This window comes from Oenanthe melanoleuca, chromosome 21 (genome assembly GCF_029582105.1).
Source record: "Oenanthe melanoleuca isolate GR-GAL-2019-014 chromosome 21, OMel1.0, whole genome shotgun sequence".
Taxonomy (NCBI): domain Eukaryota; kingdom Metazoa; phylum Chordata; class Aves; order Passeriformes; family Muscicapidae; genus Oenanthe; species Oenanthe melanoleuca.
The window spans coordinates 6,582,931-6,605,601 of NC_079354.1; the positions used below are offsets into that span (position 1 = coordinate 6,582,931).

At 47.4% G+C, this 22,671-nt stretch overlaps 1 protein-coding gene across 6 annotated transcripts in view; it reads right to left on the minus strand.

Annotated features, from left to right (window-relative positions):
- The window catches only part of RERE (arginine-glutamic acid dipeptide repeats), a 174,561-nt gene that overhangs the window by 13,441 nt on the left and 138,449 nt on the right, over nt 1-22,671 (minus strand). For all 6 annotated transcript variants that reach the window (XM_056508146.1, XM_056508144.1, XM_056508145.1 and 3 more), the window contains one exon: nt 1,226-1,388. In XM_056508146.1, the coding sequence (XP_056364121.1) occupies nt 1,226-1,388 (163 nt within the window). The remainder of the gene's footprint in view (nt 1-1,225; nt 1,389-22,671) is intronic.

The window sequence follows — 22,671 nt, forward strand, 5'->3', positions numbered from 1 at the left end:
TGTATCTTATCTTCTAAACACCTCAGGAGTAAATATTTCCCTTTTGAGAGCACTGCATTTTTCTAGCCCCAGCACTATAAATCCACAACATAACAGGGCTGTAATTTGGCACAAGCAGGAAGCCCTCTGGCTTCTTCTGCTCAAATTTTTAATTAGCAGAGAAGTCCTTGATACAGAAACAGTGTTTTTCTAAAGGCTCCAAGAGGATGTTTTGTACATGCAGGTTACAGTTTATGGATTAAAGCTTACAGATTCTCCAGCACTTGCCATCAGCATTTGTCAGCAACTTGTTACCCTTCAAATTAACACAGGGTTACATTTAATAGCTACCACTGCTGTAATTCCTACATTAATACTTGCAGGTGTTCAAACCCTGACTGCAGAGCTGACCCCAGGCTAGCACTTGCTTTCTTTTGCTAAGTGAATTTTTATTCTCATCCTGCAGTGGGATCCACAGGGATGGGTCCTCCCAGCCACCAGCTGTCACATGCTGAGTACTTTGGATTGGGCTGTGGAGTCCAGACCTTCACTCCTTGTGCACACAAGAGGGAAAAGCTCCCAGCCCTTTCCTGCCCCCTGCCTTCTACCCTGGCCAGAATTGTGTGCCCTGCCTGCTCACCACATCCTCCACCTGCCCACGTTCATTTTTACATCTGCCTATCTGCCTTGCACAGCCCCTTTTCTCTTAGAAAGATTTAAACCTCACAGGTTTAAACCTTTCCCCCGTGGCCAAGGTCTCTATCCCCGTATGGACCCTGTGCAATGCAGCACAGCACTGCTCTGGGGAACTGCTCTTGCTTCTGACACCTCTGCTCCAGGCAGGGCCAATGCTCCTCCAAGACTGCATGGGACAGTGCTGAGCTCCAGCATAAGGCAGGAGTCACCCAGGAGGATGGAAAGGATTTCCTTCCAAAGGCAGGGAGGAATTCCCTCCTCCTTTCTGTGTTTCCCAATTCCCATTACTGTAACAAGCCTGGAGAAAATAACAACCCAACACCAAGAAGAAGAGGAGGGGAATCCAACCCCAGGGCAGCATTTCCATCCTTACAAGATGCTTTTATGCTCAAGGACTGCACAAAGCACGGGGTGCCCAAAGCCACCTGCCACATTCTGGCAGAACGGAGCAGGAGCGGAGAGGGAACTGCCCCAACTCCATTTCCTGGTGTGCCCTGGCAGGTGCAGCCCCACCCCAGCCCTGCTGCCCCTGCAGCCCAGCTGCACTCACAGAACTCGCTGGAGGGGGGTCTGGAGGGGGTGTTGACGGGGGTGGAGGCCGTGCGGGTTTTGATCCTGCGGAACACGGCCTGGCGCCGGTGGCGCCGGTGCGCGCGCGAGCTCGCCGCCTCGGGGGTCTTCTTCCAGTAGTAATAGAAGGTGATCAGCTCTCCCTGCAAACACAGACACTCTGTCAGACACAGTGCAAGCCTCACTTGGCAGCTCTCTGCCTCCCCTGCCTCTCTGGGGGCACGCAGGGATCACAGCAGGAAGAAGAATCACGATGTATTTCATCGTCAAAAAAGGAAATATTTAAGATAAGCCACAAAAAAAAAAAACCCTCATTGTTTTTGCTTGCTTTTGCAGAGGAGGTAAATATGTAAATAAATGCTTTTTTACTCCTTCCCTAGGAAAGGAAAGATGTTGGGAAGCACCAGGCTCCACCAGGAGCTTCGGAAGAGGGTGCCCTTGTGTCACTGTCAGCATCCCCTGCTGCCTCTGCTCCTCAGCTCTGCTGAGCTCTGACAGCCACCCACACCTGCCCCAACTCCTGCTGTTCACAGACACAACACAGCTACAGCCACCCAAACCTGCCCCAACTCCTGCTGTGCACAGACACAACACAGCTACAGCCACCCAAACCTGCCCCAACTCCTGCTGTGCACAGACACAACACAGCTACAGCCACCCACACCTGCCCCAACTCCTGCTGTGCACAGACACAACACAGCTACAGCCACCCAAACCTGCCCCAACTCCTGCTGTGCATGGACAGAACACAGCTACAGCCACCCAAACCTGCCCCAACTCCTGCTGTGCATGGACAGAACACAGCTACAGCCACCCAAACCTGCCCCAACTCCTGCTGTGCACAGACACAACACAGCTACAGCCACCCAAACCTGCCCCAACTCCTGCTGTGCGTGGACAAAACACAGCTCAGCCCAAACAGACCCTGCCATTTTGCCAACCTACATTCCACAGACAGGTATTGTTCAATATTCCTGTGTAAGGAGCTGAAAGTTTTGAGTAAAAACATGTTCAACAACAAGTCCATAACAGTAACACAACCCTACCACACTAAATCGTGTTTTAATTTGAATATATATACCCACATCTAAATTAATTAAGCAGTTAAAAGAGCACACCTAGAGAAATGAGTGATAATTTCACAGCATAATGAATCTGGCTTACATTCAGGAAGTGCAGCAGCTGCCATTCAAACCTGGGATGCAATGCTGAACCAAAGAGCAGCATGTGGTTTTAATCTCTTTTCTCTTACTTTGAAACCCCATCATTTCCTGGCGACTCGTCTGCCTCTAAGGTAAAAGGTGTTGTTGCTTTCAAGTTGCAAGAGAAAAATGGAGAAGCTCTAACCAGCCCCTTGAAAAAAATCAACATCAGAACAAACATACCTGAATTGCCCACAAAAAGGGCTTCTTTGAACTGTTTTTTATTGATCAACTAAGCTGGGCCTGCTGCCTCCGTGGGGAAATCCTGCAGCCCTGCTCAGGGCAGGGCAGGAGTTAACTCCAATAACGACCCTGCCCGAATCCAAACCCTCCCCAGGGCCCCAAACAAGCAATTACAGACACAACCAATACCTGCACCACTGCAACACTCCCAAGACAAAGGGAGGATGTTGTTCTAGACATTAACTGCTGACATTTAAGACACTTAAGAATTTTACCAGTGTCTAATTCAAAAATAGAAACCCCAGAAGAAAGAACAAGACCACAACGGTGATTTCTGGCAACAGACAGAACAGATAATTTTTAATCTGTGCTGCCACAGGGATGATGCTACTGATCCCCACCACAGATCTGAACTATGTTTGAGTGTCATAAATTAAAATAACATATATTCATATATTAAAATAACATATATTCAAAGTGATGGTTGGTGAGGAGGAGCAAGTGGGCAAAATGTTACCTACAACTCTTGATTCTGATGGACAAAAAGCCCTACTAAAAATATTAAAAGTGTGTTTTCTGCAGAGAATCTGAACATGGCTGGTGATGAGCACACAAACCACGGCAGGACAGGAGTTGTGAGCCCAGCACCCTGCTCTGCTCCTGCTGCTCCCTGCACGTGTTTGCTTTGGAAATACCATTTCCCTGAGCCCATTAAGTGGGCTCAAAGTCCAGCCAGGCCAGCTCTTTGTCCACTTGGGGATATGCCCGTGCCAGGCTGGGCTCTGCACAGGCAGAAAAGTCTCTTGCAAATGAAACCAGTTATTTTTTACCTATAAATTCATTTGTATCAAATCTGAGGTGTCAGCACCAAGGAGCAAGTCAGTAAATCCCAGGTCTTTATGTCAGTGAATTAATGTGTCCTCTGACACATGGCAACAGCAGAGTACAAACCAATCTGTTCTCTTCCCACCATAAAATAGGGAATGGGAACCTATTAGAGCTCCATTTACACATTGCAAAGCCATCAGGTCCCAAGGGAAGTTTAACAACTTATACATGCAGATCATAAAGCTAACTTTAAAAAAGAAATGGTGAGTATTTATAGAAAATGCCAACCTCATGACCATAATGCTTTTTCCCCCCCGAGACTCGCTCAGAAGTGCAGTCACAACTGCACACGGATAAAGATGAAGTCAAAGTCTATTTATTCAACAACCAGTTTTACCCCAGCTACGATATCTGAACAGATTAAAGGACTAAAGAATATTCTGTACTCCAGCTCATGGTCAGACTGCACAAGTGCAGCACTCAGGAAAGGGCTGTGGGAGAAAAGACAAGTCAGAGGGGAGCACACAAAGAATGCAAAGTTGCCCAGGTGCCCCAGTAAAGAACCCCAGGCCAGATCTCCCATCCTGGCTCCAGGACATGCCTGCCTGAGGCACTCACTGCTGGATGGCTCCAGCCTGGCAGCAGCACACCCACCCTCCTGCTCCTGCATGGGTGGCACAAGCTGCAGCACAAAGGACTAAGCCAGGCAGGCTTTGGTTCCCCTAACAGGGAGCACAAACAGCTTCCAGCCTCACTGCAAGGAAGTCAAATGAGCTTTAATCAAACATGCACAGAGTGTGCTGCTGAAAGCCAGGGCACATAAATTCAGGAACAAAAGCTGCTGCAGAAATCAATAGCCTCCTGAAACATTAACACAGGCCAGCATTGATCAAAGGCCCTGGGACAAAAGCCTGCCTTGCAAATTAGCTGCTGGTTTTGCTTGCAAGCAAACAAGGAGGCATGAACTGGGACATGAATGGCCTGTAATGATCATTTTGCTCCCGGTGATCTCACCTCCCCTCACCACAAGGTCTCGCAGTCAGCACATCCACATCCCCACGAGGAGCTGGGGAGGGCTGGGCCAGCTGCTCCAAAGCTCTTTTTGTGGCTACCAGACCCTCCCTGGGGCCAGCCCAGCCCTGCCAGCAGCCTGTCCTGCCCCTCTGGGGGCTCTGTGCAGGCTGGCTATTGCCACAACACCCAAAAGAGCCAAGTGAAAGCAGCCTGAGCCATCCCTGAGTGACACCCCTGTAATTTATTCCTTAATTAGGAAGGGTGAAACCCCTAGGGTGACTGCAATGTGCCACATCCACGGAAGATACTGTTAATGCCCTCCCAAACCAACTCCAAGGCCCAGCTTTTGCTTTCCCACCCGTGTAGGGAAGAGATTCCTTTCCCTCCCAGGGTTCTTCCCTTCCTGTTCACAGCAGCCTCACCTTCACTCAAAGCACCCCCACCTCTTTTTTCCTGCACACACAACTCCATGTTTCCATGTTAACATCTGATTAACTGTCCCAAACACATGTAAAGCAAAATGAAAAGCATTATTCAGACCACATTTCCCTGAGAACACCGACATTCCCAGGTTTCACAAGGCAGAGGGGATTTTGTTCCTCACTAAAAACACCAGTTCAGCTTTCCCCAATTCTGAAACACATCCCAAGCTCCTGACTCGAGTCTCCTGTCAAGGCCAATCACACCACCTTGTAGGTGCATATAAAAAAGTCACACTTCATCTCCTTTCAGCTCCATTCTGCAGATTATCTGTGCAGAGGAAGATGTGGCTGAGATCCCTCCTGCAGGAGCTCACAGAGGGGAGGTTTCCCTGCAATTCCCAGCTCAATTTCCCAAATCTCCCAGCTCTCACCTGCCCAACCCAGCCCTGCTGCTGGAGCAGGGGACTGTCCCACTCTTTTCACTCTCCTCTGTGTGTTCTTCCAGCTCAATCCTTCCCCCAAGCACATCACCACCACCAGAGCAGCCCCTCCACCTGCACACCCTCAGCAAGGCCTGCTTTCCTACTTCTTATCAGCAATTTTTAAATGTAAAATCCACAACCTGAGCTGTGCCCCGTGCTGGTGTTTTAGTCTTGCCCTGGGTAAACAAAGGATTAAGGCTGGGTGTGCATCCCTGGACAGGAAGGTTCTGGCAGCCCTGCAGAGCACAGCCCCTGTGCAAGCCCATCACACACACACATCAACTTCCCTTCAAGTATCTGTTAGGGTATAACACAGTGAGCAAACACAATAATTGCTGTTTAATTTCCCCAGAGCCAAGCTCTGCCAGGGAAAAAAAAAAAAAAAAACATGGGGGAGGGGAATAGCTTTGCAGTAATGAAAGAGAAAAGGTAAATGACAGCACTCCTCAAAGGCTGTAACCAGCCAGGGCAGAGCAGAGGGAACAGATTGTCCAGCTGTGGCCTTAATGAATTCACAATCTTTCTGGAATGCTTCAAGATTTTATTAAGTCAACTCAATTTAGCTAATACTCTTGTAAAGTCCTGCAGTAAGAACAGTGTCCAGTGCTTCCCTTCTCCACTGGATCCCCTGGCACAGGCTGGGTCCCAGATCAGTGTGTGCAACTCCTACACTGCCCCTGCAGCTTCACAGCATAACCCAGAACACTGCCCTGCACTGGAAGGAGACAAAACTGACAACACCCAACCCTTCCATCACACCCCACAGCTGCAAGCAGAAGGGGCTGCCCAGGAGAGGGGTGATCACATCCCAAACAGGTGTGTGTCACCTGGGGACAGGCTCAGTGTGACCATGGCAGGGCTGGGTTAAAGCCAGGACTCATCTTGGAGGGTCTGTCCAGCCTTAGTGATTCTATGGCTGGCTCTGCTTATGAATCCATACCCAGAGAGAGGAAAGGAGGAATTCCTGCCTTGGGCTGAACAGGCTGAAGGACTGAAAACACAGCAGGGCCCAGGGGAGCAGCTGGGTGCAGCTCCAGGAGTTGAACTTGGGATTTTTCCAGTGTGAAGCTGGGGCTCTGTGCCTCTGCCAGCCATGACAAATAGCTTTGCACATGCTCTAATTAAGCAGTAAGTCTCAGCAGCTTGTTCAGTAGCACTGATTAATGTCCACCTTGGGTGCACAGGAATCCTGCATATTCCAACACATTACTGAGGTTTTAAGAGAGGCTTTTAAAAACCAAGCAATATTTTACTTAACACTACAAAAAACTCATTAAAAATCGTGGGATGCTCTCTAAGGAATCCCCTGCAGGTCTCAGCTCTGGCAGATTTTACAAGTGCAGCCATTTCACCTTGCAGCTCCTCTGGCCATTTGTTATCTCCTGGATGGCAGCAGCCCCTGCTCACAACTCCAGCTCCAGTTTTGGGAGGTTGGCTGCCCCCCACTGTTTTTCCCTGCTCTGCACACAGCAAGGTTAAGCTCTCTGGTTTCAGTTTTTTATTTGAAACTCCTGGCAAACAGGCTGGGCAAGTGGGAATCCAAAGAGGAGATAGGTGTGTAACAAAGCCAGGCTGACTCCTTGGGTTTTATGCTCTCAATTTACTCCCAACACAGGAACAGCCACAGAATTTCCTGGGAACCCAGCCGAGGCTCCATCTGCATCTTCTGGATTTCATTTTGTTGTGGAAAAAAACCTGCAGTCAGACAGAGCTTTATGCTAACTGTTCCAGCTAAATGAGTACTGGTACCCTGCTTAGCCCTCCACTCACCAGGGGAAGAGGCAGCTCCTCTCTCCTACAAATGAAGATTCTGTCTGAAGAGCTGCCACAGGTCCTGAGAGAGCTGGGGCACTCCTGGGAGTGCTAAAATAAGCCTGGAACCTGAAGATTTCACTCCCAAGTTCCTCAAGCAGTGAAGAGACAAGAATAACTTCATGTCACCTAAACACACAGGTCACACTTCTCTAAGTGCCCCAGGAGAATGAATTTGCCCTTCTTAACTCCTACTAATTCTTCACATAATGGACAAGTAATGGAATCACTGTCAGAGGAGAGAGTCAGTGCAGGGACTGCAAAGCCAGGGGAAAAAAGGAAATGAATACATGAGCTGGATGTAAATCTCTCCTTCAAAACAAATATTATCTGCAGTAACACAGCAACACTCAACCACTGTTCAGCATCTTCCATTTGATGACAAAGTCAATGAAGTTTTACAAATCAAGTCCCAGTAAATCCTTTTGAAGTTTTATGGTGCAGGGCAACAAAGAAACAGAAGATTTATAAACTGGCCAAGATCAATCCTGAGGGGGAAGGATGATTGTGCCAATTAACCTCAACTCTGTGAGCAGCTCCAACACTGAGAGCCTCTGAAATTCTCCAGAATTCCAACCCAGGCCTACTGAACAGCCTTACCCATCTTTATCAAGCACAGGACTGGCTGAGTGCTCAACACTCATTTTTCTTTTGCCCTCAACACTCTTCCTTACAGCTGGATATCCCTGTTTCACTGCTGCCTGAATGGCCTTAGCAAACCACAGAGAATCTAAATTATCCCAAAAAAACCAGCAGCAACTTCTCTCTGCACCACATCTAACTCACCATATCCATGCAGTTTATTTTTTCATCTTTTCCAGTGTTTGTAATTAAGGCTGCACAAACTGGCAGCAAATAAGGTAATGAACATTTTATGGACTTACCCTCGCTATCGGGCTCTACACAAACAATTCTTTTCCCCCTCCATTTTCAGGGATTTAAGTACCAGCTTTAACAGTTCTGCAAAACAAATGCAAAGCACATTTGTTTTGCCCCCTGAGCTGGGGCATTGTTTTAAGGCTCAGCCCCAGTTAGAAGCTGCTGCCCCACTCTGCATCAGGCCAGAAAGGAAAGAAAGCTTTTGTAATTAAGGTTTCTTCCTCCAGAGACTCCTCTTTGTTAATCAACGGAGCTCCCAATGCCCACAGGAGCTCACACACTGTTGGCTGCATCCATTATTAATTACCAAGCCTGGTTTTAGCAGTGGCAGTGGTGGCTCCCAGGCCTGTGCAGCACTGCCAGGGTCACCAGGAACGTGCCAGGGGCATCTCTGGGGCTGGAGCCACCCGGGGTTATCAAAACAGGCACAGTTCAGGACCTCAGCCTTACACAACATTTGTTCAGTATTTATTTTCTACTCAGCTTTCCCTTTGCAACTTGCACTATCAACGTTTCTGGGGTTGAAAATCCTGATTTTCTCGACCACTTTTCTCTCCAATAATTTAACTTTACCCTCTGGTGCTGCACACAGCTCTGAGCCTCTCCCCTCCAGCAGAGCCCAATTCTGCAGCACTGCTGGGATGTTCTCACCCCCAGCACACACACAGGGCCAGGGAATGAAGCTCACTGAGGAACAGAGCTGAAATGCCTCTGAAAGGTGGCTCCAGGTGCTGTTTTCTCCAGCCTGCAGTGCTGCTGCTCCATTTCACAGCCCACAGCAGATCCTGGGGTTCACAGCTGGCCCAGGCAGCATCTCCCTGCCAGCCCCTTGTGAAGGGCAAGTTCTCAAAAGCTGAACTCCCACAGCAGGACCAAAAGGAGAGCAGGATAAATACCCAGACACATTCATGCCAGTGACTGAGGAAAGCTTGCAGGGCATTGTCTGCTCTGGGCTGTGTCTTTCCCACTCCACTTCCACCTCCCCATCAATACTGGTACAATCAGACTTTAGCAGCACAATAGCCAGAACAGGATTTGCTCAATGGAGGTGCCAATTATCCCTTTAACTGCACTCCCTTTTTGCACCAGCTCCATAATTAAGTTTCTTGATTGGGTATTGCTGAGTTCAGGTTGTGGAACAGAACCCCATTTCCCTGCTGCTGGCCACCTTTCCCAGAGCCTAAAACCCATTCAATTTTCATCTTTAAAGGTACCTGGTTCCTGTGGGGGTGTGCCTGGGAGAAGCCAGCCATGAAGCCATAAAGCACTTCCAACCACCACACTCCATCCTGTAAACATTTTTCTATTTATCTGCCCTTCATTACATGCACAATCTTATTATCTCTGCACATCCTCAAAGCGACAGCCGTCAGGGTCACCCTATAAAATATACATGGGCAATGTTACATCTAATGACTGGAGCAGGCAGGGGAATGAAGGATGGGAGGAGTGGAAAACCACAGGATGTTTGAAAGGGATCATCAGTTATATCTGTGCATTTCCTGAGGTGATAATTGAATGACAGTGGCTGGGAGGAAAATCCATTTCTGAGCCTTGGAAAGGACTGTTAAGAAAGAACAGTTTTTGTGCTGGCAGCATGTAATGGCTGCCAGGAAATGGGAACAGCTTCTTCAGCCTCAGCAGCTCCTCTGCTCCATGGATTTGACACAGGGGCTGAGAACCAGAACCAGGACAATCAGCTACTCAAGCCAATAAAAAAATATCGACGGATTTTGGTCGTTTCATCTGCCACCCAGACTGCCTGTTGTTGTGGTTGGCATGTCAGCTTTAATTAATTTAAGGGAAAGGCCAATTTGTGCATGTGCATGAGAAAGGGACACTGCGAACACAAGGACAGAGCATTGTCTACTTTCATAATTCCTGTTTAAACAAAGTATTAAAAATTTAATTCTGCTATTCAGCAGAGAACATAATCCCCCTGCATCTCAGGAAGGTGCACAGATGCTCACATGTTTCCCAACAACTGAAATTAGGCTTGTAATTATTAAGAATTAAGAAAGTTTTACTACTTCAAAAATATTTTCATCCTGCCCAGCTGGAAATGACTGCTGTTCATCAGAGCTGCTGCTTCTCTTTTCTTCCTTGTATGAAGCTGTCCCCTGGCCTCCCCAGGTTAACTTAGAATAATTAGAATTAAATTAGAATACACTGTATTGGCAGGTTTACATTACCAGGTACTGCACACTGAGATAACATACCACAAAACCAAGGAAACAAACCCACCCAAATAAACAAAAAATACAGAACCTGAAATTTTGGTCCAATTTTCCATTTTCAAAAGGGCAAGGAGAGCTGAGAGGTGAGCAAGAATTAACCACTTTTTTCTCCAGTGTCACATTCTCTAACTTTTATTTAAATACTGAATGTCCACTTGGTCCTGTGACACCCACCACCAGTGCAACTGTGCCAGCAGCAGCAGTGTTTGAACTCCTGATGTGTCTGACCACTGACCTGCATTCCACACTTGATGCACCAGATGTTTTAGGTTTTCCAAACACATCTGTGCTGAATCACACAAAGCCTGGCTTGTCAGATGTGCACACTCCCCTCCCTGACACAGCTTCCTCCTCTCTGACTCGTGACCCGTGGGGGAGCTGCTGGGGTTTGAGAGTTTATTACAAGTACAGCAGCAACCAGAAAATACTGAAAATGATGTACAGGAGACAAACTCTGTAAAATTATTCTCACTGCTAATGAGGAATGGGAAGATTTAATCCCCTGGAAAGAACAATTTTAGAAGTCCTCACACCTGGTTATTCCACGATGAAAACTATCAACCCCTCTGGTTCCATGCTGCAGACAGACAGAATGTGACCTCTTAATAAAAATCACTAGCACAGGATGTCCAGCATCTGAACAGGCCAGATGAAGAAAGAATCCCATCCACTTTACACCTGGAAAGCATCAGCTGAACTCAGACAAAGCAGCAAACTCAAAACCTCACCAGGCACGGAGGGTGAGGGAGGATGGCTCCTGCCCTGAGCTCTGGACAAAGCAAGCACAACCTCCCAGCACAGCCCCTGTCACTAACCCTGGTTTTAAACAGACTCTGCTCCTCTCACAGCTGGGCCCTGAACAGCTCTTTTCCTTTTACTGCTCTCCAAGAACAGCTCCCTAAACCAGTAGATTTTCTAGATTAAGTGTGGAAGGTTGAGGGGTTTTGCAGTGTTTTCCTGTTTATCAGAGCAATATAAGAAAAAAGGAATATTGAAGCAGGACATCAAGCAACCCCCCACCCCCAAACCACAAAGAACTGCCACGTAAGCTGCTTATCCCTCAGTTATTGTTGCTTCCCTTCAGTCTCAAATTCTTTCTGTCAGGAAAAATCCTTAGCAAGCAAAATGTAACTAGAAGACAAAGCTAAGAGTTGTAAAGCAGCATTAGGAAGAGCAATTCATTGTAGCTCACTATAATACCTATACAGTGAGCTCAGAAGTGAAAGAAATTACCAATTCTTTCCAGTTCTGTTCCACCCTGGTGTCTCCAGTGAACATTAATCCAAGCTGCTCCCTCAGAACATGAATTTGATCCCCACATTTGGGGGGGAGGCAAAAAGGCAGCAGGAATTCAGGGCTTGACTTAGGGCTTGATTTGCAAATGGAGCTGCAGCTCAGCCCAGACCCCACTCAGCCACTTCCCACGTAGGGTCTCATCCCTCAGCTCAGGAATTCTGTGCCTGGGGACAGGGACAGGCAGGAGGTGACACCACTGAGCCCCTGCCCACTAAGGGAGGGATCAGACTAATTAGAGCTTGAATTCAACACAGCACAGGAACTTCAAACCAACAGCAGGGAGATGCTCCACCAGGACTTGGCCTCCTCCTGCTTGATGTTTCTGCTCGTGTGGCTCTTGGAAGGACAGACTGTTATTAACTGATAAGCTGCAGCCACAGAGTTTCTGAAAGTGCTGAAATATTAATCTGCAACCCGTGCACTGTCTGCAAACAGAACTGCACACAGGAACATCCTGATAGCCACAATTCCCCACTGCATTTTTCTCTTTAAACCTTGTTTTTCTGTAACAGGTTTGCTTCCTCTGCAAACAAACCAACCATCCTGTGGTTCTAGACAAAGCACAACAACTTTCATTATCAGAAAGTTTCATTTCATTCTGGATTTCACTGACTACAGCAAAATATCACACCCTAAATAAATTCTTCAGAAAGATGGAGAGACCCAGAGGCACAACTGAGTGCTGGAAAAAAGCCTGACATGGATGCTCAGGGTGCTGATGTGGCTGCCATGTGTATGTATGGAAACTGAAGTGATGAAAGTGCACTTGGGGGGGACATTGAGATTTTCCCTCCTGGCTGAGGAAGATTTCCATTAGTGAAACAAGAGCAGTGCTTGGCACGGTGCCTGGCCTGTGGCCAAGCTCAGAACAACCAGAGGCACAAGAACATTTCCTGCAGACATGAACACATTTACCTTCTGTCGGTGGTTTGTCTGTGCTGCCCCATCACAGCAACAGCCTCAGGAGGGGACACTGTGTGACACACCTCCCTGGGAAGCCCCAGCTCCTGCTTTTCCCCACCCACCCTGCTCCTCCCAAAGCTTCTCCAAGCTGGTTCTACCCTCACAAACCCCGAGCTTCACAGCCTTAGCAAAAAGCACTGACTCAATTTGCCAGTTCCTGTTCAATTACAACACAACCAAGGCCCAGATCCTGCAATAACAGGGATTTGAGACATCATTATCCAACTCTGGAAAGAAACCCTGTGCCATGTGAAAGACACACCACAAAAGCTATTTTCTCCTTAAAAAACCCACTTTGCTATTCTTGATCTGCCCACATGTAAGCACAGGGGGTGTTCTGAGTGTCTCATCCATCACCCCACAAGTAATTCCAACTCTCCTGCTGCCCCCCTCATTAAATCACCACAGTACCACTGCTAAGACACAGAATCTGGTTTTGGTCCGTCCTTGCAGGTGTTGTTTGTCAGGTAAACAAGCAGTTTCTCCAATTATTCCTCTTGCTCAGGCCTCAGTGTGAATCAGTGTGGAATCCAGCCCATTCCCACAGCAGCTGAGGATAACCAGGATTCCCTGTGTCCATGCACTGCTGCAGCAACTGCTACCCAGAAACAGCACAGAAAGTGGCATCTTGGGGTGGGAATGGAACAAAAGCTGCTAACTAAGACACATGTTTTCATGCAAATGGTACTAATGATAAACTAAAAGAGAAAACACTAAAAATGATGCACTAAAACCCTGGGATCTGAGTGGAATTTTCCCACAGTGTTATTTCTCACAGCAGCACTGCCACCTCTTTAAAATCATGAATCTTTCATACACAAACACACTCAAGAGGCTCCACAAACACCTGACAGGCAGCTCAGGCATGTAAGGATTCTTACAGTGCTTGTTTTCCAGCATGTAAAATAAAAATATCCTCACCAGCACAGGCAGTGCCTGGGAATTCTGGGCCTTTCCCAGCCTGGTGCAGGGATCAGGATCAGGAATTTTTCACCTCCAGCTCACTGCATCAGTGACAGCAGAGCTGAGCAGCATCCCAAGGAGAAAACAGGAGCTTGGGGGGGCAGAATAATCCAAGAGTCTGACCCCACTCCCACCTATCCATACACAACACTGGAGAGAAAAGCAGGGAGCAGCTCCTGTGGTTTTTGTGTAAATCCTGATGAGGCTGAGCTGCCCCAGGGGTACAAGAGGGCAACACTGCAAACCCTCACACTTCAGTGAAATGGGTATGTTGGAGATACACTTAAAGCTAGAGAAATACTAAAACATTAAAAAAAAAAAAGAGTAGGAGATGAGGGAGCAGACACAAACACCCCCTGCAAATAAAAACCCAACAAAAACCCCCAACAAACCTGCAGCTAATACAAATGATTTCCTCACATCAACCACAGCAGTTACCTTGAGCAGGCAAACACCCAACAACCAAAGCTCAAACAGGCAGAAGTTCCCACAGCACCCATGAAAACTCAAGTTATCAAAACCACATTAAAAGTGGAAGAAAAAGGTCTGTAAGTTAGTATCACACAGAACTGAATTCAAACAGCTAAGCTCTTAGAGTGGCTGTGTTTATTCTGGTGGTTTATACCAAGCCCTGCCCAGCAGCTCCGCCCAGCAGAGCCCCAGAGCAGCAGGACAGGTTTGTGCTCCTGTTCCCCTGATCCATCACACACAGATGCAGAGTGGGCTCCCAGTTGAAACCACTTGTCAGACACACAGCAAAGCCCTGGCTCTGCCTCACCTGGGTTTGGCTGTACTCTGGTTCTCAGCAGGGTTAGGAAAACCTGCAGCCCATGGGCTCAGGGCAGGTGTGGGGCTCAGGTGAGCTCAGGTGAGCTCAGCTCCTCCTGCTGAAGGGCTCTGAACCCCTGAGGAATTCACTCCTGGCTGCACGTTGGTTCTCATCAAAGTTCAGGGACCTGCAACTTCCTTTCCCTGATCTCCAGGGACAGAGATCCCACCCCAAGGGATCCCAGAGGAGCTGCCAGAGCCCAGCAGCCTTGGAAGGAGCCTCATCAGCATTAATTATGATGGAGACAGGGCAGAACAGCACAGAGGCAACAAAGCACTGGCAGCAGCTCCCTGACTTCATTCCTCACTTCCCTGCTGCCCTTTCCAACTCTGCCATGACAGAAAGTGGAAATCTTCCCTCTCTCCTGCAGATTAAGGTGATCTCTAGGGGCAGTGACCTCAGGGAGGTGCCTGTCCCAGGTGTCCCCAGCCCTGTCCTGCCTGGGGACACCATTCACACCCTGCAGGTCTCACCGAGATTTCCACTGATTTCCAGCTGATTTCCACCAGCTGCTTCCCTGCTCCATCTGCAAGGAGCCAACTGCAGGAGCTGCCCCTGCTCAGAGCTGTCCTGCTGCCCACACAGCAACCTGACAGCTCCAGACTGATGGAACAGAGTGTTTGGGAATTAAGTGACACCATGGGCTCTTCTCACCACTGAAGGAGAGAGGATAAATTGCTGGAGAAGGACTAAAGCAGAAATACCTGAAAAATCAGAACTTCTAATTTCTAATATATGAAGTCCCTGCTAGTCTGGGTTTGGGTTGGGGTTTTTGTTGTTGTTGCTGATTTGTTTTGGGGTTTTCCTCTCACTCTGACATGACCTTTATGGAATGGCAAACCCAGACTGAGCAGAAATGCTGTTTATCCACAGCCTGCAGGATCCCATCCACCATTCCAGCTCAGAGATGACAAGTAAAGCAGTCAAACCTAGTGCCAAACTCAGTTTTAAACATTTCCCATACCTTTGCTACGTAAGTTCCCTTGAAAAGGTCAAAGCAGAACTTCAGCAGCTCCAAGAAATGTGAAACCTTCAGGCTGGTTTGGCACAGACACAAAGCCCTCACCCCAGCCATGCTGAGGTGATTCACAGCATCTGTTCCCTGTTCCTTAATTGCTGCAGCAATGCAAACTGTGCAGTTGCAATCTGTGAGTGCCAGCAGGGCAGAGCTGTGACTCAGGACTGGAAACAGGGCTGAGGGCTGGAAAGGAGTCACTGCATGAGCTGGGAGCCAGAGGGGATTTTCACTGACACAGGGACCAGCCCCTGGGTTTGTTTCAGCAGCTCTGTTCCTGTGGCTCCCTGGAAAAACAGCCCAAGAGAGGGGCAGGTGGGGTCATCCCAACCACAGCCACTCACAGAGTCCCTGTTTCTCTGCTCCTGTTCAGTAAAACTCCCCAAAGTAAATGCAGGATTTCCAAATATCTCCTGGCCAGTGCTGGGTTACAACTCTGGTTACTCACATCCATCAAGACTTCCCTCCTTGTCATCCTTCAGCTGAAAATCATCTGCATTATTTTTAAAATCTTACAAGTTTAAGACAAACAGATTTGTCTGAAACTAAACCATTATGAACCTTAATACAGAATAAATAGGTGGCAGATAGGAAGGAGAGTTTTATGCCAACTGTGAGCAGACAATTTCTTTCCAAAAGCTCTAAAAGCAATGTTTTTCTGAAGCTGGGCAACAACAAGAAGAAAAAAAATCTCACCCATCAAATGGCACAGAGTAAGAACACGAGGTGGAATTGTTAAATCAATACAACTTTAGCACAGCACTGAGGGAGGGAGGCCTTTGTCCCTGTCACTTCTCCACAGCAAGGTGAAGGTCCAGTCACACAACCCAGAGCTGTTCCCCAGCCTGGAGCTCCTTCAGCAGTGGGGATCAGAGAAATGAGTTTTTCTGTATCCTCCTTTAGAGCCCAGACTGAGCAAGGTTTATGGCAAATATTTTTAATCAGATCTCAACTGGCCCAAACCAACTCCTCCCATTTCTGTCCACTCTGTTCTCCTGGTTTCTGAGCCATTTTCCATCCCTGCTGTATTCCTGCAATGCCGTGAAGGAATTCATGTAGGAAGTGTTGTCTGTGTGACAGAAAACTGCAGAGGAACCAGACAACAACCACAGGTGAAGAACCCTGCCCAGGAAAAACAACAACTTACTGCACTGAGTAAATTCACCCTCAACCCTAAAAGCCTGAAAGGAACTGCAGAAAGGGAAAATAACAGATGGAAAGTAGCAGACTGCAGGAACAGGGCAAGGAGAGAGGAAAGGGTTGGGTTTAGATCTTAGTGGGGTTTCTTTTGGTTTTACTTTGGCTTGTTTGTTGGGGAGGTGGCATGATTTATTTCTCCAGTTCCCTCTCATTGCCACTGAGTAATGAAAGACGAGCTTTGGCAAAGATCCCCTCCTTAGCCATAAAAATAAAAAAGAGAGGTAATTAAACTTACCAGAAACAAAGCTAATCAAACTCAACAGTAACAAAGGGCAACAGAAACACGTTCACTGTATCAGATCTTCCTTTCTGGCCCAAAGCCCAGAGTTTTCATTACATTTTTTTCCTTCCCCCCAATTTCACAACAGCATTAACCAGCCCTGGCCCAGGATGCCTCAGCTTTACAAACTCTATTTGTAGGAGACCAGCTTTTCATGATCCAAAAACTCAGCATGTGGAAAGTGTTAAGTCTTTCATGTAGTAGAGGAGGTTCTTAAAACTTCTACTGTTCAACTGAGAAATCTTGGAGCTTCACAGCCCATTAGAGGTTTGTGAACCACAGAGAAGGGCAGAGTTAGCAAAATAAATCAAGAGTTCCTGTGGGATGTCCTGGTGCTTTACACAAGAGGCACAAAGCAGGCTCCGGGTTAAACACCAGGGAGGACTTCTCAGATTGCAGGAGCAGAGAGCAGCTTTATAACCTGGAATGTGCTCTCCTCTCTTTGAAGGCTCTGGAGGCATCCTACAAAATAACTGCGTTTGTGTCAGGGGCACTGCAAGGGAAAAGGGAGCCCACCAAGTGTCTGGGGGAAGGGGAGGGTCAGCTCAACTGTTCCACCCAAGAACAAACTATTCCACCATGGCAATAAAAGCACTCCCAGCACCTTTTCCATGCCAGATCTCTTCCTGCTGTACAGGAGTTTGGTGGTGTAAAACAAACAGTGTTCCTGCCAGTGCTCCTCATCCCAGGTGACCAGAGCCAGGAAGGATTTCCCAACCACCATCACCATCAGCAGCTGGGATTTTGTCATCATTCCTGTAACACTTGGAGTCTTGTTACTTAAGACTCCAAGTTCTCAAATACAGCAATTACTCTGAGAGCAGCTCCTTCACTTACACCTCCCCAGCTCCTAAGTCACAAAGTTCATACAGAAAAGGGCAATCCACAAATTTAGCCTTGGAAGACCTGAATCAGAAGGAAACACGTCTGTCAACACTGTGGGATTTAAAAAAAGAGATGCAAGCAGCAGAAGGTTTCCTGTGGAATCTGCTTTGATCACTCAGGGTTGCTGTGACAGCACCTGCACCCTCTCCACAGCCTGAAGCAGGAAGGGAAGGAGGGCTGGATTTCTGTCCTGCAGGGAAAAGGCACAAACACCACAAATGGGGGATCCCAGCCTGGCAAGAGCCTTATTCCTCACTAGCAGGAGTAGGAAACCCAAAGCTTGAGCATTTCACAGCTTTTCCACATAGCAGGAGACATTAATGCACCTCCTGGCAGGGAAAGGAACTCCTCCATATCCCATATATCCATAAATCCACCTTGGTGCAGGTGTGCAGGGCTCTGGCTGACACTTCCAGCCCTGCTGGCACCCTGCAGAACAGCAATCCTCCCTTCCCTGGGCTGGGAGAAAACAGGAGTTCACCCAGAACATCACCCTCACCTAGATGTAATCACCAGTCTCCTTCAGCCCTGACAGTCTGAATTCTGTCACACTCCTGAGCGTTCTCCTTCAGATACAGAATGGAAAAACAAAGCAAAAGCCAATGCAGCAGATTTCAATGTGTGATGTTAAATGTTTCTCATGCTCACAGAGTCAGTTCTACCCACAAACTGCTTCACCTCCCCTATGGCACTGCCTCTGCTCTAACTCCCCATTCTCACTTTATTCCACCATCTCTGTAATTCCTGGGAGTCTTCCTTGGCATGAAAAAAAAATAAAAACAAGCAGCAAAAAACCCCAGTAATCAAGCATTGCTTCTTTTTCACAGCTGGCTGGAAACAAAACTGACAAAATGAGTGCATCTGTCTCCTGGAGTTGTTATTGTCTCTTCTCCCAGATCCAGCAGCACATTACAGGATATTTAGGAGTGGCTGATGTGCTTGGGGGCTGCTCTGGAGCCAGGGGAGGGCAGGGGGTGCTGTTCTTACCCCATCAGGGGTTAAGGGGGTGATGCCTGAGCCCAGTGATCTCCTGTGAAAGAACAAAGCTCATCCCATGCTCTGTGGCAGCAAGGCACACTCAAAACACACTTTATTTATTCTCTGCCAACTGAGGGGTTTTCTCCTAGCACACAATCCTTTGCCCCAACACGGCCAGGCACAATTCCCTGTGTGTTTCAGAGATCCAAACTCTGCCCTGCACAACTCCTCCAACTCCCCTGAAACACAGCTCACAACGAGTCCCAGCTGTTTGTATTTATTTACTCCTTGAACTCCACAATTCAAAGCAAACTGCTGCAGTAGCTCTTGAAACTGTAATCTCTGTCTCACATACTGTAAATACACACGGTGAGCAGCACACAGATTACCTGGAGAGTATTTCTCTCCTCAGCCATTTCCAAAGTCAGTCCCCAGGCAGGATTACACAGATTCATTTCTTCCAGGAGTTACCCAGATTTTAAAACATTAGCACTGTTCTGGGACAGGATGTCCCACAAACAGCACTGCTGCTTAAATGCCTGCTTTATTTTTGCCTTCCTGAAAGCCATTTTCAAGTTTTAAAGCACATCTTCAGTCACTGACTGGATGGGGAACAAACACCAGCAAGGGTTTGATGCATGGCAGCCGTGGAAAAGGCTCTTGCCAGGCTGGGACACTCAGCCATGAAAATAAACAGCACAATTCCTGTACCAGACACCTATTTTATGTACCTGCAACTCGCAGGACCTCAGGGTTGATGTCTGAGTATTTGATACAATCTGACAACTGCCAGGGAAGAAGAAAAGCTGCTGGTTTTTCTCACGGGGAAAGAAAATGCAGAATAAATATACAGCTGTTGATGAACAAAAGCATTTTAACCAGAGTCACACATACCCTTCAGCACAGATGCAAAAGAGAATTCACAATAGGAAAATAAACAAACCAAAATTCCTTAGGATGGTGAATTGTAAACAGAAAGTAAGGAAAATGCAATGGAACAGAACTCTGAGGAGCAGCATTGTGTTCTCAGTTGCTGAGGAAGGCTCAGACAATATTGTATCAATTACCCAAATAATCTTGGCTTGTATCTTTGTCTACAGACTTTTCCCTACAAAGCAGAAATTGTCCTTTCTGGCTCCCTGACAGAACTCAATGCAATTGCCTAATGGCCCTCTTTTACTTGCAACAATATTTTACTCCTACCTACCTCTAAACCTTCAGAGGAAAATAAACAATGAGATCCAATCTTGTAATGTAAAATAATAAAAAAAAAAAGCCACTGGAGTGCAGAGCTGATTTATTGCCCGTGCTGAAGTCAATTCTAGAGTCCAGCTGGCACAGTGAACACACCTTCTGCTTTTATGCTCTCCATCTAAGAGGGGTTCTTAGGAAGGAAGTCAAATAAGCAGCTCATTTTTTGAGTTGATGACGCTGTAAATTACCTTTGGAATACAAAAGTAAAATGATACAATTGAAAAATAATCCTCTTATTCTCTTGAGAGAACGCTTAAGAGATTTAAAACAAGAACAACAAAAACAAAGCACATTTTAGGTATTTTCTTTGGTTTTGCTTGCTTCAGCTGGAATTGAGACAGGATGTTTGGGAAAGGGTATGTTGGTCTTTGGAAGCTGGAGGCAGTGATTAATCAATCATTAATCAAGGAGCACACACGTGGCACAGGCCAGGTGAAAGGGCTGCTCAGAGCCAGGCAAGACTCAGCTCCAGGACATGGGAATTCACAGTATGCACTCAGGAACTGCAACCAAAGGAACACATGTGTATGAACCATTGAATGGGGCCCAAGCCTGCCCACCTGAACACTGGAACCCCTTTTAGAGATGAAGAAAGACACCATGGTGTGTGTGAGTTAAACCTTTATGTCTCTTTAAAGACCTTTCTAAACCTCCTGGTTTATTATCCAATAAAGTTATGACATTTGCAATAGGTTTAACAGTTAAACTTTGGAAAACAGTGAACAAACACACTGAACATCCCTCTGCAAACAGCCTTCAGCTCAGAGCCACTTCAATTCAGGGATATCTCCATCTGAGCTCAGCTCCTATGAGCTCAGCATTTCATTATGTTCCTTGGCTTTCCTTCCCCTGCTCCTGGCTGGAGCTGCCTCAGCACCCTGCCTCACCTTGAGTCCAGCATTAATGCACTGCTCATCCTCCCTCAGCTGAGACAGCTCACAAAAACAGGAAGAAAAAAAAGGCAGCACGTTCCCTCCAGAAGAGTTTGTTATGCAAATGATTCGGTGGTTTCACTTACACAGGAAAAGCAACTGCTGCCTCTGCCCCTTCTTCTAACTGGACTGAGCCCAGTGGGATATCTGCTGTGAGTGAAGTCTCAGCCATCATTTGAAATCATGTGGGCAATGTGAAGCCCACAAGCCAGTGTGAACAAGAGCAAAGCCCTGTGCCTGCAATGGCCACGCTCTGGAGGCAGCAGCAGCGAGCAGGATGAAATGAAAAGAAGCAGTGGCTGTTTATGTTGGCAGTCGCTTCAAACTCTAATGGAAAATTTCAGCTCTGACTGCATCCAGGCTAGAACAAGTTATTAAAGAAAAAGGTTCAGCTTTCAAACAGAAAAGGCTTCCACAGCTTGTCCCTCTCTGAACGCTCCCGCAGCAAAGACAAGGCAGGAAATAATATGCCTTGACTGCACTGTATTAATATTCCATCATTAGGGGAATATGGCCTCAAATAAAGCAGATTTCCTTGGGGAGAGCAGAGCAGGGATAAGCCCACGCCACAGCCACAATGCAGCTCCTGCTACAAACAAGGCTCACCACTAAATGCAAATATTAAAAAGCCAATGTAGGGCTAAGTAATCACTTTATACCAACAGGCCAAGAGATACTCATCTAATTATCCCCCTCCTTTGATCAAAGGCACTCTGCTATTTGAACAATTGTGTCGAGGGAGAAGCTCTACCTTTCAGATGCTCAGGAGAGCCTTGCACAAATATTCCTGGGGCTCTGGCTGCCAGCAGCAGTGACATGGGGAGGGCTCCGTCTGTCCTCACAGGGGACAGACACCTTGCCAGCCTGCACATATGGGAACTGCACTGACCTTTCAGCTACTACACATTTGCACTATATTTAAGAGCTACTCAGGAAGCCAATATTGTGTATTATGTAACACAAGATTAAGCATTAATGAGGCAAGAATAAAATTGTTTATCTAAACCCCAATCTAAAATTAAACAGAAGTTTATGCTGAAAGCTCACACTGCACTCGTTTTGCCTGCTAACATTAACAGAGAACAGCTTATTTAGTCTCTGAGGTAAGTCCCAGCAGCATTTAATTTGAAGAGGAAGATGTTACTATCAGAAGAGAGACCATTTTTCCTGAAGAAATGATGCATATTTAGTTCTTATGTGCATAAATACAGCACACTGCAGGTATTTCAGTGTTAGGAAACAGCCAATATTCATAACTCCTGTTTACACTGTGCTTTAGAGCTAAATAAAGGAGCATCCATCCACCCAGAGGCAAGATCTTTCGATTGCACTCTGTCATGCCTTGCTCAGCAGCCAAACCAAAAATCACACACACCACAGATACCTATGTGCTCAACAGGGAAATTCAACCCAAAATTAGCCTGGAGTCTGCGTGCCTGCACAAAGATCCCCTGTCCTGCTGCTGGGCTCCCTGCAGGGCCTGCCAGGAGCAGAGAGGGGCAGGGGCCACGGCCAGCACTGCACCAGGAGCCCCTGCAGAGCCCTACAACACCCCCAGAGCTCTCACCCCTCCCACAACAGCCCAAAGTGCTCAGGTCCATCCCCAAGAGAGACAAGGGGGCTCCAGAATCTCAGTTCAGCTGCAGCAAAGGCCACGACAGCCTGGCAGGAGGGCAGGACATCACTGCCGAGCCCAGGGAAGGCTGCCAAGGGACAGGCACACACAGCCCCGGCTCTGGGGGCTGGAGTCCCCTGCTCACACAACACCCTGC